At 36.8% G+C, this 12824-nt stretch overlaps 1 protein-coding gene across 1 annotated transcript; it reads left to right on the forward strand.

Annotated features, from left to right (window-relative positions):
* gps1 (G protein pathway suppressor 1) lies at nucleotides 1–12811 on the forward strand. The gene is made up of 14 exons (XM_067382224.1): nucleotides 1–74; nucleotides 1651–1743; nucleotides 2643–2824; nucleotides 2909–3073; nucleotides 3168–3303; nucleotides 7508–7585; nucleotides 7691–7751; nucleotides 7900–7985; nucleotides 8118–8212; nucleotides 8333–8438; nucleotides 8561–8641; nucleotides 10030–10167; nucleotides 10489–10623; nucleotides 12387–12811. The coding sequence occupies exons 1-14, from the start codon at nucleotides 42–44 to the stop codon at nucleotides 12459–12461; spliced, it is 1464 nt and encodes a 487-aa protein (XP_067238325.1). The 5' UTR covers nucleotides 1–41; the 3' UTR covers nucleotides 12462–12811.
* Nucleotides 12812–12824: the final 13 nt, after the last annotated feature.

The raw sequence follows: 12824 nt of genomic DNA on the forward strand, positions 1-12824 counted from the left end.
CGGATGTGTTTGTGTGCTCTGTTTCTGCAGAGGAGGAGGAGATGCCACTACCCGTGCAGGTCTTTAACTTTCAGGTAAATTAGCGCCTTTAAATGCTTTTTCGCCATCTTCCACACCGCGAGAGTGGGTAGAAGAAGCGTACCAAGTGGAAGCACCTATGTTTACAGTGTTAATTCCTCACCTCTGGCAGCCGTTGTAAGCTGTTAGCTCGTCTAGCATGAGCTCGTAAGTCAGAGCGGCCCTCAGGACGCGACAGGCACTTCTCAAGTTTAGCAGCTGCGCGCGACTATCTGCCCGAAAAGCTAGACTAATGTAATTTCGACAGCGAATACAGCCAACAGAGCTGTTTTGGTTTACACCCGAAGCGGCCCAGTTGGCTTTCTTGGGGTTGTTTGTGAAACACTTGGGTAGAAACTTTCTTTAGCCGGCTAAGTGTATTTAGCAAGCTATCTCGTTAGCAAGCTGTCTGTTATGTATCAACTAGCCAGTGTGCTTGAAATTCAGGCTGTGTCTCAAAACATAGTCTGCTGCCTGCCTAGAAAGCAGTTTAGTCATTGTTTAGATGTCCAGCACTTATATATGATGCTGTAAAATACTGTCTAGGTAGGCAGCACATTAGGTTTTGAGACAGCCTTCATCATTTGCTTGCAGAGATGAATATAGAGCATTGAATATTTCTTTTTAAACCTGATCTAGTCCACATAACCAAAATAATTAAACACTGTGGAGCTGCTCATAATTTAAGTGATATTTCCATTTTAGAAACACTGGACGCATTCAGCTATATTAGACTGTGATTATGAAACTGTGCTTTTATAATGTAGTTTATCAAAAATGACAGAGCAGGTCTCGTTATGCGGCGTAATGTAATCTTAAAAATGTTGGGTGTAGTAAAGTGCATGTGGTGAATGATGTAACTGCTTATTCGGGAGGGGGGGATAATGGTATTTTGAAGAATCAGTAATTGAAAACAAAAAATAATTAACTAGGAAGATGAATTTTGGGGGAATGTTTCCCCCTCAATGTTTTTGGTGGTTAAGCCAGTGTTTACAGATGTAATTGTTCTAATGAATTTCTCTCCACCCTCCCTTCTAGAGTACAAACATTGCCCCACTTGGTTGGTTTATATTTATGTATTAATTTCAACATCTTTGACTTGTTTTTGTCGCCCCAGTGTGACTTTATAAGCATGCACCTTCTTGCAGGAGAGTTTACAGTCAGATCGGAGAGATGCTGCAGAGCAGGTTCAGGGCAGGATCAGGGAAAGCTTGTATTTGCCAGACAGATCAGCCTCGTCCTCATGGGAAGAGCTGAACTACTTCTGTCAAAGAAGCGTGTATGACCCGTTCATGGAATTAACCACACAATTCAGTGTGTACTGCTTGAGCTCCTCGTCCTACTCTCTGGAGGTAACCACACAATGTAGGCAGGCAGGATGTGAAGCCATCTGAAAGCCTGGCAGCTGATACTCAGTGTTGTGATATTGTGTTTTTGTTTCCACGCAAGATTTGTTTGGTGGTAAGGGCAAAATGTTCCTCGGATCTTAATATATATTACACATGCTCATTAGGACTTTTTGTTGGCCCAATTTTATGTCGCCTACACATTTCTCTAGTGCAGTGTGTAATGTAATGCTTTCTGTGTTAACAGGGGTCTGTAGAGCCCATGCAGATAGATGCTGACCCTCAGGAAGACCAGCAGAATGCGCCTGACACCAACTATGTTGTGGAAAACCCGACTTTGGTATGTTGAGTCTATATGATTGGTGGAGTCTTGTATCAATTGAGTATCATTTGAGGTGTTTAACTGTCTATACAATTGTGTACTTGCTTCCATAAGTTGATGACTTTTCTAAAGCATTATCCTTGTTGTTAAATTATTTGTAACAAAATATCCTTCAGCATCTAAGTTCTTTTAGTGTTTTGATAATTTTCTGAATCACACAAGAGAGATGCACTGATATAAATAAATTCTATAATATTTGTATTAAAAAAAACACACACACACTTGAGGATTTAGGCATTCACAGCATTATATTTTAAAAATAAAATATTTTCATTTTGAGATTTGCTAAATATTACATTTGACATTAAATTACTTTTATTAAAGATTTACTTTACCCCAGTGTTATTTTAGTATTATTTATATATATTATTTATATATTTTATTAATATATATATATATATATATATATATTATTTAATATTTTTATTTTGCTTTTATTTTTTCTATTATTTTAATGTTTAATGTGTGCTTTTGTCATTTTTTACATTTATATATTGTATTGTTTTTTATTTTTTTATTTTTTATGTTTCTATTTAGCTTTAATTTATTTTTATTTCAGCTATAGTTTGTTGTTTTTAAAGCTTTTCATTTAATATTTATATTTAGTTTTATTTCAATTAACAAAGACAATTTTAATAGTTTTACTTTAGTAGTTTTAGTTTCAACAGTGCTTTACCTTTGTACTTTCCTAATGTTCACTTAATTTAAATGTAAAAATTGTGGAAATGAGCATCACTTATATAGTTCAAAAACCAGTAATAAATGGTGTCGATATAGTTTGCATCCCTACTTTTTTTGGAACTTGGATGGACATTGAGAGCTGTTTTTTCTTTTTTCTTTTTTCTTTTTCTGTACAGGATCTCGAGCAGTATGCCTCTAGCTACAGTGGACTGATGAGGATTGAGAGGCTGCAGTTTATTGCAGACCACTGCCCCCAGCTACGAGTGGAAGCACTGAAGATGGCCCTGTCCTTTGTCCAAAGAACCTTTAATGTTGATGTCTACGAAGAAATCCATCGCAAACTCACTGAAGCCACCAGGCAATTCCAGTTCCATCTCTAACATTTCTAACATAACATGCATGGCTTCGTCTAAGATTGTACTTAAAATATTTGTCAACACAGAGACGTGCAAGGTGTCCCTGATGCAGTACCGGAGGGAGCAGTTGAACCCCCTCCTCTTGACACAGCCTGGGCAGAGTCCACCAGGAAAAAAGCCCTGCTCAAACTGGAGAAGCTGGATACCGACCTTAAGAACTACAAGGGAAACTCCATCAAAGAAAGCATAAGGTAAGGCCAGACTTATTGTTTCTCTCTTTTTAGTATTGACTGTGATGCTGTGCCTTGGCTATTTTACATCTGAATATCTCTTGCTTGTGTTCAGGAGGGGTCATGATGACCTTGGAGATCACTATCTTGACTGTGGAGACCTCAGCAATGCCCTGAAATGCTACTCCCGAGCCAGAGACTACTGCACTAGCGCCAAGCATGTCATCAACATGTGTCTTAATGTAATCAAGGTATGGACATATTATCCTCCTTGGCCATCACCTGGTGTGCTTAATGATACACACAGGGCCTAAAGTTAACTTTTTGCCACACCTGCCAGTGGATGGTTACTTTTACGAGCCATAAATATTTTTTACTGAGCATAAAACTGTTTTTGCAAAAACAGGCAGTAATGACACCAAAATTTTGGATACCAGTGAAAATTCACTTAAAACATTATTAAAGGGTTAGTTCATCCAAAAATGAAAATTCTCACCCTCATGTCATTCCACACCCGTAAGACCTTCATTAATCTTCAGAACACAAATTAAGATATTTTTGATGAAATCCAATGGCTCAGTGAGGCCTTCATAGGGAGCAATGACATTTCCTCTCTCAAGATCCATAAAGGTACTAAAAACATATTTGAATCAGTTCATGTGAGTACAGTGATTCAATATTAATATTATAAAGCGACGAGAATATTTTTAAAAACAAAATAACGACTTATTTAGTGATGGCCGATTGCAAAACACTGCTTCATGAAGCATCGGAGCACAAATGAATCAGTGTATCGAATCAAGATTCGGATCACGTGTCAAACTGCCACCGACTGAAATCACATGAGTTTGGCTCTCCGAACAGCAGATTCGATACACTGATTAATTTATGCTCCGAAGCTTCCTGAAGCAGTGTTTTGAAATTGGCCATCACTATATAAGTCGTTATTTTGGTTTTTTTTTTTGGCGCACCAAAAATATTCTCGTCGCTTTATAATATTAATATTGAACCACTGTACTCACATGAACTGATTTAAATATGTTTTTAGTACATTAATGGATCTTGAGAGAGGAAATGTCATTGCTCCCTATGGAGGCCTCACGGAGCCATCAGATTTCAACTAAAATATCTTAATTTGTGTTCTGAAGATTAACGGGTCTTACGGGTGAAAAAACGACATGAGGGTGAGAAATAAATGACAGAATTTTCATTTTTGGGTGAACTAACCCTTTAAAGACAAATTAACAATCCGTAAAAATAATTAGAACAAATAGTCAAATTACAAGCAATAGCACAAATAAATATAGTAGAACAATGATACAAATGAAATGCTTTTCAGGTTTTTCAGGTAGGTCTAACAGTAGTTTTCAGGCATAGAAACTGAATAAAGAAATCAAATGTAAAATAATACTGCATAGTCTTAACTGTATAAATTAAATATAGATTAATCCTTAATAAAGTTACAAAAGTTATTCAGTCAAGAGCAGTGAGCACTACAAGAGCACTACATAAATAAAGTCACCTTTATTTATGTAGTGCTTTTATACAATACAGATTGTTTCAAAGCAGCTTTACAGTGATAACAGGAAAATTATGCATTTTGACTGTTGTTCAGCTGAATTAATTTCTGTGTTGATTTGGTTCCATTGTAAAGATCATCGATTATTAAATAGTTCATTTTAATCTATAAAGCAGTTCTGTACAAAAAAAAGTCAACGTCCAGCTCAGTTCAGTTCTCATACAACAGTGTCAGTACAGTCATTCAATAATATTGTTGAATATTAAGTCTCCTCAACTTAGCAAGCCAGAGGCAACAGTGGCAAGGAACCCAAACTCCATCAGGTGACAGAATGGAGAAAAAAACCTTGGGAGAAACCAGGCTCAATCAGGGGGGTGGTCAGTTCTCCTCTGGCCATCGAATGAACACTGTGTGATTATGATTCAGGCTGCATCACAAGTCAGAATTCAGATCAAGATTGGTAGCTTTCAGATATTCATCCAGTTCCTTTTTGCTTGAAGATCATATTCATCATGCCGGTATGGAGCCGAAGCTGTCCATAGTGGTCTGTGCGGAGGACTTGTCTGGTTCTTGTGGTCTTTGCTGAGGATCTGTGCTGATGGCTGTTGTTTCGGCAAGGCCTTCACAGGGGATTGTCTTGTAGACACGGTCTCTGCTGACATTCAGGGCTGTGTTGTGGTCGTGTCTAGGTGCAGGTCCACCATCTGATCTGGATATGGGCCGGATCCTGCTGACTACGGTAACCTCGGGATAAGGATAAGACAGACAGACAAATATAGTGTAGATGCCATTCTTCTTACGATGTAACAAGTACATCGGGTGTTATAGGAAGTGTTCCTGGTTCTGGTTGACCCAACTTATGTAGCCTAACAATCATTTAACTGATTTGAATAATAGAAATTGATAATGTGTTATGTGTATGCCAGGTTAAAGTGATTTTAGTTTTGATTTAAACTGACAGAGTGTGACAGCTTCCTGAACAAGGCTAGGGAGATTGTTCCAGAGTTTGGGTGCTAAATAGGAAAAGGATCTACCACCTGCAGTTGATTTTGATATTCTGGGTATTATCAACTGGCTAGAATTTTGAGATCACAATAAACATGAAGGACAATAATGCGTTAAGAGCTTACTTAAGTACTGAGGAGCTGAACCATTTAGTGCTTTGTAATTAATTAGCAAGATTTTAAAATCTATGTGATGTTTAAAAGGAAGTCAATGCAGTGTTAACAGAACCAGGCTAATATGGTCATACTTCCTGGTTCTAGTAAGAACTCTAGCTGCTGCATATTGGACCAGCTGGAGATTGTTTATTAATCGTGTAGGGCAACCACCCAGTAGAGCATTACAGTAATCTAGCCTTGAATTGGTAAGTTTCGTCAGGGCGTGAAGAAATATAGAGTTGAGTATGATCAGTCTAACAGTGAAAACTATAAAGCCATGCTTCCTAATGATATCTCCCAGGGTTAGCATGTACAGGGTGAAAGCAACTGTCCTAGTACTGAGCCTTGTGGCACTCAGTACTGAACTTGTGATCAATACCTCTTCATTTACTGCTACAAATTGGTTACGGTCAGATAAGTATGATTTGAACCATGCCATTGCAATTCTACGGAGCCCCGGACATGACATGTAGCAAAAAAATAGTAGGCTAAATCGTGCGCACGATTTAGTAAATCGAGGGAACGAATTAGTAAGTCGTGCGCACGATAATTTTTTTCTTGCATGTCATGTGCGGGGCTCCGTATATTTCGTAATTTTGATGTCTATTTTGAATGTTGTGGTTGATCGTATCAAATGCAGCACTAAGATTCATACAATGGAGAGATACAACCACGATCGGATGATGAGCAAATCATTTGTATCTAATGAGAGCACTCTCAGTACTATGATATGGTCTAAATCCTGATAGGAAATCCTTGTAGATGCCTTTTTTTTTTTTTTTTTTCTAAAAAAAGGATCATAGTTGTGATGATACTGTCTTTTCAAGTATTTTTGACAGAATAGGTAGGTTTCGAATCGGTCTGTTATTAACTAATTGTAAAGGATCAAGTTGTGTTTTTTTTTTTTTAAATAAGAGGTTTAATAACGGCCAGCTTAAAATTTTTTGGTACATATCCTAAATTAATAACATTAAAGGTGCCCTAGAACATTTTTTCACAAGATGTAATATAAGTCTAAGGTGTCCCCTGACTGTGTCTGAAGTTTCAGCTCAAAATACCCCATAGATTTTTTTTTTTTATTCATTTTTTTTAACTGCCTATTTTGGGGCATCATTAAATATGCGTAGATTCAGTGTGTGCCCCCTTTAAATGCTCGCGCTCCCCGCCCCAAGCTCGCAAGTCTATAATACATTGCATAAACATAGTTCACACAGCTAATATAACCCTCAAAATGGATCTTTACAAAGTGTTTGTCATGCAGCAGCATATCGTGTAAGTAAATTTTTTTTTTTTTTATGTTTACTTTGAAAACTTCAGAAAACTTTCCACACTACGTGCGAGTAAGGAATTGAGTTCCCCTACGTGTCTTCTTGCAACCAGCTAGACTAGCTTGGCAAGGTTTAAACTTTTGTAACAATGCAGCGCTGGCCTGTCAACTGTTGTGAGCGTCATTCACATTAGTTCACAATTATGTTATGTTGCATTGTTAGGATTCATAAAATTGTTACTGGTAAACTGGTGATTGACATTGTTTCATATACTAGCCAGCCCCGATTACTCTCATTTGGCGCTTGGCAAGTGTTAATTTTAGGCCCTGGATACACATTTATGAAAGGGTATACAGTTTTTTTTTGTTTTTTTTTCTGCTTAATGATTACTTTCATGCATAAAATCTATTATTTTTGCCTGTATATAGAAGTTTCACAGTTGTGAATCTTTTTGATGCTTATAGCTTAAAAATTCAGGCATATCTCTAACAACTTGATTATTTTATAGGTTAGTGTTTACCTCCAAAACTGGTCCCATGTACTTAGCTACGTCAGCAAGGCTGAATCCACTCCAGAGATAGCAGAGGTAGGAGCAACCTTCCATTCTGCTTTACTCTCCTGTGAGATTTAGAATAGAAAACAATAGAAAATTACTCTAAAATTGTCATTTTTGTTTGTCTCTGCAATCTAGCAACGAGGAGAGAGAGATAGTCAAAACCAATCTGTTCTAACCAAACTAAAATGTGCTGCAGGCAAGTACATTATTTGTATTTCAAGTATATGAAGTGTATTTGTATTATTTGTGCGTGTGTATATAATCAGTAATTTCTTAGTCACATTTTCAACTGGGCATGTGATTTGATCATCATCATCATCATCATCTCTCTTTGGTCACATTAGGATTAGCAGAACTTGCCTCAAGAAAGTATAAACCGGCTGCTAAGTGCTTCCTGCAAGCCTCCTTTGACCACTGCGACTTCCCTGAGGTTTGTGTCGTCCTTAGCCCTGTTCTAATGCTACAGCAGATATTTTCTACTAATGTTACCAGTTGAAGTGAAGATGAATAAGATGCTGTGTTTTCCTACAATTGGTAATGAGATGCTCTATTTCCGCTCTAGCTACTTTCCCCCAGTAATGTAGCGGTGTACGGAGGGCTTTGTGCCCTGGCTACGTTTGACAGACAGGAACTGCAGCGAAATGTCATCTCAAGCAGGTGAACCTTTTTGCTTAGCATGTTCATGCTAGATGCCTTAATGAGAGAGATATTGTTTCTGGTTACATGTGGATAAAACATCACTTATTTCATTTTACTCATTTTACTTTTATTTTCTAGCTCCTTTAAATTATTTTTAGAGTTGGAACCACAAGTCCGTGATATTATCTTCAAGTTTTACGAGTCAAAGTATGCATCTTGTCTGAAAATGCTGGATGAAATGAAGGTAAGTTTGAAATTGTGCGATTGCTAGGTTTTGATTTGGAGAAGTTCAAGACACTGTTTTCTTTTTGATGTCATTTTAGTTGGGATATTGTGATTAATAAGTGTTTTATCACTGTTTTATAGGATAATCTCCTCCTAGACATGTATCTGGCCCCTCATGTAAGAACACTGTACACACAAATCAGGAACAGAGCCCTCATACAGGTATGTAAAGGGATATGAAGTTTTGGTATATGCATTTGATTTAGATGCTCAACTTCTGCTTAGATTGTGTGAAACTTTTTTTTTTTTTGTAATGAGAAAACTTTTGCCCTACATTTTGTCCTTATGGGTCATTTGGTTGTTTTTGCTGTAGAAATGTGGTGATTAAGAAATTTTTTTTTATTTTTTCATTAAAAAAAAAAAAGCACATTTCCATATTTTTTTAAATTTGTTTTCATTTTATTATTGCAATAATAGCTGGAAAACAATGACAGACAATGGAAACATTAATAATTTGTGTAGTTTTCATACCTGGCAATTTCAACAAAACTGTTTAACTTTATATAGTTAAATCCCCTCCCACTGAAACACACACACGTTTGTTTTTGTGAATTGTGAGGACATTCCATAGGCGTAATGGTTTTTATACTGTACAAACCATATTTTCTATCCCCCTACACTACCCCTACTCCTAAACCTACCCATCAACAGGAAACTGCACATTTTTACTTTCTCAAAAAAACTGTATGATTTATAAGCCTTTTGAAAAACATGGGGTAATGTCCTCATAAGTCACCCTCTCCTTGTAATACCCATGTCATTATACAAATTTGTGTCCTGATATGTCACGCACACACACACACACACACACACACCTACAGTGTTCAGTATATCACTCAAATTGAAATGTTTAAGTTTGCAGGTCATCCCTGTTTTTGATCCTTGCTTGGCATAGTTATATTGATTGGAAATGCAGAATTTGAGTTAAAGTAGAACATGGTATGGTCATAAGATAATATTTTTAGAGTTCTTATGCAGTTTAGAAAAGTATATGGAATTTGAGTAATTTCCAGGTCTGGAAAAATATAGAAAAATCAAAGGAAAATGGAAAAATATTTGTTTCCCCTATTCAGTTAATATAATATTAAGAATGTCTAAAAAGCGAGTCTCTTTTGAACTTCGCTCATCAAATGTGCGTGTGGCACTCAAACCAGCAACAGATAAAGGAGCAAATGATAATTTAATTTAGACTTTACTTTGCCGTTTGGTGAGCGTCCATGATTACAGTATCAAACTGATGTCAAAGGTGAATATATGCAGGTTATAAAGTGTTTTAGATTTTTTCTCATCATGTAAGCCAAGTTAATAAAAACAGAAAAAATATTTACAGTTGATTATACTATATATACTAAATATAATGCCGTATGAATCATTAATGTTAAATATGGTCTGAAAAATCCGCAGAGAGGTTTGAAAATTTGGGTCTGGAAAAGTATGGAATTTTGAAATGGAAAATTTGTAGGAATCCTGATATTTGCTTTGAAAAGTATCAGCAGAGTTGCACTTGCCTGACTAATTGATGAATTTTGTCTTTTATTTCCCGTGGGCAGTACTTTAGCCCCTATGTGTCAGCAGACATGAACAAAATGGCCGTGGCCTTTAATACCACAGTGGCAGATCTGGAGGATGAACTGACCCAGCTGATCCTGGAGGGCCTGATCAATGCTCGTATCGACTCCCACAGCAAGGCAGGGCTGCGTTCTTTCATCGGTCACTCTGATACTTCCTCTTCTGGAACAATGTTCCCTTTGCTTGTTGCTAATATAAAATACACCAGAAAAACATGTTTTTTTTTTATCAATACCAATTTGAGTTGAATGAATTATGTTTGTCATTTTTCTCATTTATCATTGAGCTTGACCTTGAATGAAACATGCTAAATTATTTTGGCTAAAACAAGGTAACTTAGGGACTGTTTTTAGAAACCGCTTTTGGTAATTAAAATGAATTAGAACTTTGCCACATGAGTTACACCTGTGAATTAAAAAATGTTATCTCCCTGTTTGTAGATCTTGTATGCCAGGGACGTGGATCAGAGAAGCACAACTTTTGAGAAGTCTCTACAGATGGGCAAAGAGTTCCAGAGACGAGCGAAAGCCATGATCCTGCGGGCAGCTGTGCTTCGTAATCAGATACACGTCAAGGTAACAGGGTCCCCAGGGTAATGTGTCCTCGCTCTGCTCTGCTCTTCACCTCACCATCCCCTGACCATCTCCTTCCCCATCCCTTCAGCATGAGTATCTCCGAGCACTTACGCTCCTCTGTAATTCTAAGGCAGTAAGTGATCGGCATGAGCTCTGTTGTGGAAAGCAAAGGTTAAAGGAATATTCCAGGTTCAATTTAAATTAATTTCAAATAACAGTGTTTTTGTTCCTCCTTTTCTTTAAACAAAGCAAAAATCTGGGCTACAGTGAGGCACTTACAGAAATGATTGGGACCAATCCATATATATGTTAAAATACTCAGTTTCAAAAGTATAATCAAAAGAAGTAGACAGTATGCATTAAGGTGATTATAGTGTAAAAAAAAAAAAAATCAAAATTTTTCAAAATGTTATTTCCATCAAGATTTTTGCACAAGATCTTGTATTGACAATGCAAGATTCGAGCACTCTGTAAAGTTTCCTCCAGCACATCCCAAAGACTTTCAATGAATTTAAGGTCTGGACTCAGAGGTGCCAATTCTTGTGTGAAAATGATTCTTCATGCTCTCTGAATCATTCTTTCACAGTTTGAGCCTGATGAATCTTGACATTGTCATCCTGGAATATGGCCATGATGTGTCTTCATACATGGTAGTTTATGAAATGAAAAGCTGAAAAGCTACACACTCCATCAATTTAGGGTTAGAAGAACTGTTGCCAAACATGTTACCCTGGACCACCAAACTAGTCGTAAGTCGCATGGGTATATTTGTAGCAATTATAGCCAAGGATAAAATTGTATGGGTCAAAATTTTAGATTTTTCTTTTATGCCAAAAATCATTAGGATATTAAGTAAAGATCATGTTCCATTTAAGATATTTTGTAATTTTTCAAAAATTGACCCTTATGACTAGTTTTGTGGTCCAGGGTCACACATAACATGCTAGAAACATAATAATCACAGCAATAATGATCCAATCATAGACTCTTAAGTATTTACCTATTTAAATCCAAATAGCTACCCTTTTTTTTTTTTTTTTTTTTGGCTGGGCAGTGTTTTAGAATGGTTTCTGAAGGATAATGTGACACTGAAGACTAGAGTAATGCTGAAAATCCAGCTTTGCATCATAGGAATAAATTAAAAAAATTTTATAATGTATATTAAAATAGTTATTTTAAATTGTAATCATATTTCACAATATTAATGTTTTACAGCCTTGGTGAGAATAAGAGACTTATTACAAAAAGAAATGTGAAAAACTTTTCAATGGTAGTGTATGTACAGTTTTGTTGCCAAGACAACATAATACCTTAAACCCTAAAACAAATGTAAACAAAAAAATTTACCTCCACTGTAAGTGCCTCAACATAACCTCAAATTTTGCCTCCATTTTTTAAAGAGTCTTTTTATCATCGTCACAAATACTGTTGATTGAGCTTTAACTTGTAGTGAACCTGGAATATTCCTTTAAAGGAGTCCTCTAGCCCGTTATTGCCCTATTACCTGTCTAGCATTCAGTTGTTCAACTACATGCAAGTTCCTGTAGTATGAACAGAATAACTGTGAGCTGTCTTCAGGTCTCTTGAGGTTCTGTTCCCAGAAAAAGAGCTAAAAGAATCAGAGACACAAACATTCACCCCTAGTCTTCATCCCTCTCGGTCACCCTCTCATTCTTCACGAACATCAGCATGCGTTTCCTTCTCAATCTGTTATTCTCGCTCTACGTGATGCTTCTCACCGATCCCTCCAATTCCTTTCGCAGTCCCCTCCAAGAGAAGGCAGTCAAGGGGAGCTCACACCTGCCAACAGCCAAACACGAATGAGCACCAACATGTGAAGACTCGACCAGATGCCTCTCCAAGGAAAGTACACGGGGCCACTGCCGCATCTTAGGCCCCTGTTTAGAAATCAATTATTTCCCTGCTGAAGAGAGAAAAATCACAATCTAAAGACTTTATTTAAGTTGGGAAGAAGATATCTGTTGTCTGTATTAAAGACAAGCACACCCTGTTGCTCAAATGAAAAGGAAAAATAGATAAAAAGAAAAATGCGGCACTTAAGCTGTACTGGCCTGTTGTTCTTTGTAAAGGATGCACTTTCCTCTGTATCTTGTGACAAAACCTTGATTACACATTGAGAAACCTCATCACAAAACATGCTTTTAAAATAAACATACATTCAAAAAGATGCTTCAACCTGG

This window comes from Chanodichthys erythropterus, chromosome 3 (genome assembly GCF_024489055.1).
Source record: "Chanodichthys erythropterus isolate Z2021 chromosome 3, ASM2448905v1, whole genome shotgun sequence".
Taxonomy (NCBI): Eukaryota; Metazoa; Chordata; class Actinopteri; order Cypriniformes; family Xenocyprididae; genus Chanodichthys; species Chanodichthys erythropterus.

What these genes read in the sequence shown, in the direction of transcription:
- gps1 (XM_067382224.1), top strand. Translation starts at nt 42, where the DNA reads ATGCCACTACCCGTGCAGGTCTTTAACTTTCAG. An exon ending in CAAACTAAAATGTGCTGCAG is followed by an intron (nt 7,752 to 7,899) that starts GCAAGTACATTA and finishes TGGTCACATTAG; the next exon opens with GATTAGCAGAACTTGCCTCA. An exon ending in AAATGCTGGATGAAATGAAG is followed by an intron (nt 8,439 to 8,560) that starts GTAAGTTTGAAA and finishes ACTGTTTTATAG; the next exon opens with GATAATCTCCTCCTAGACAT.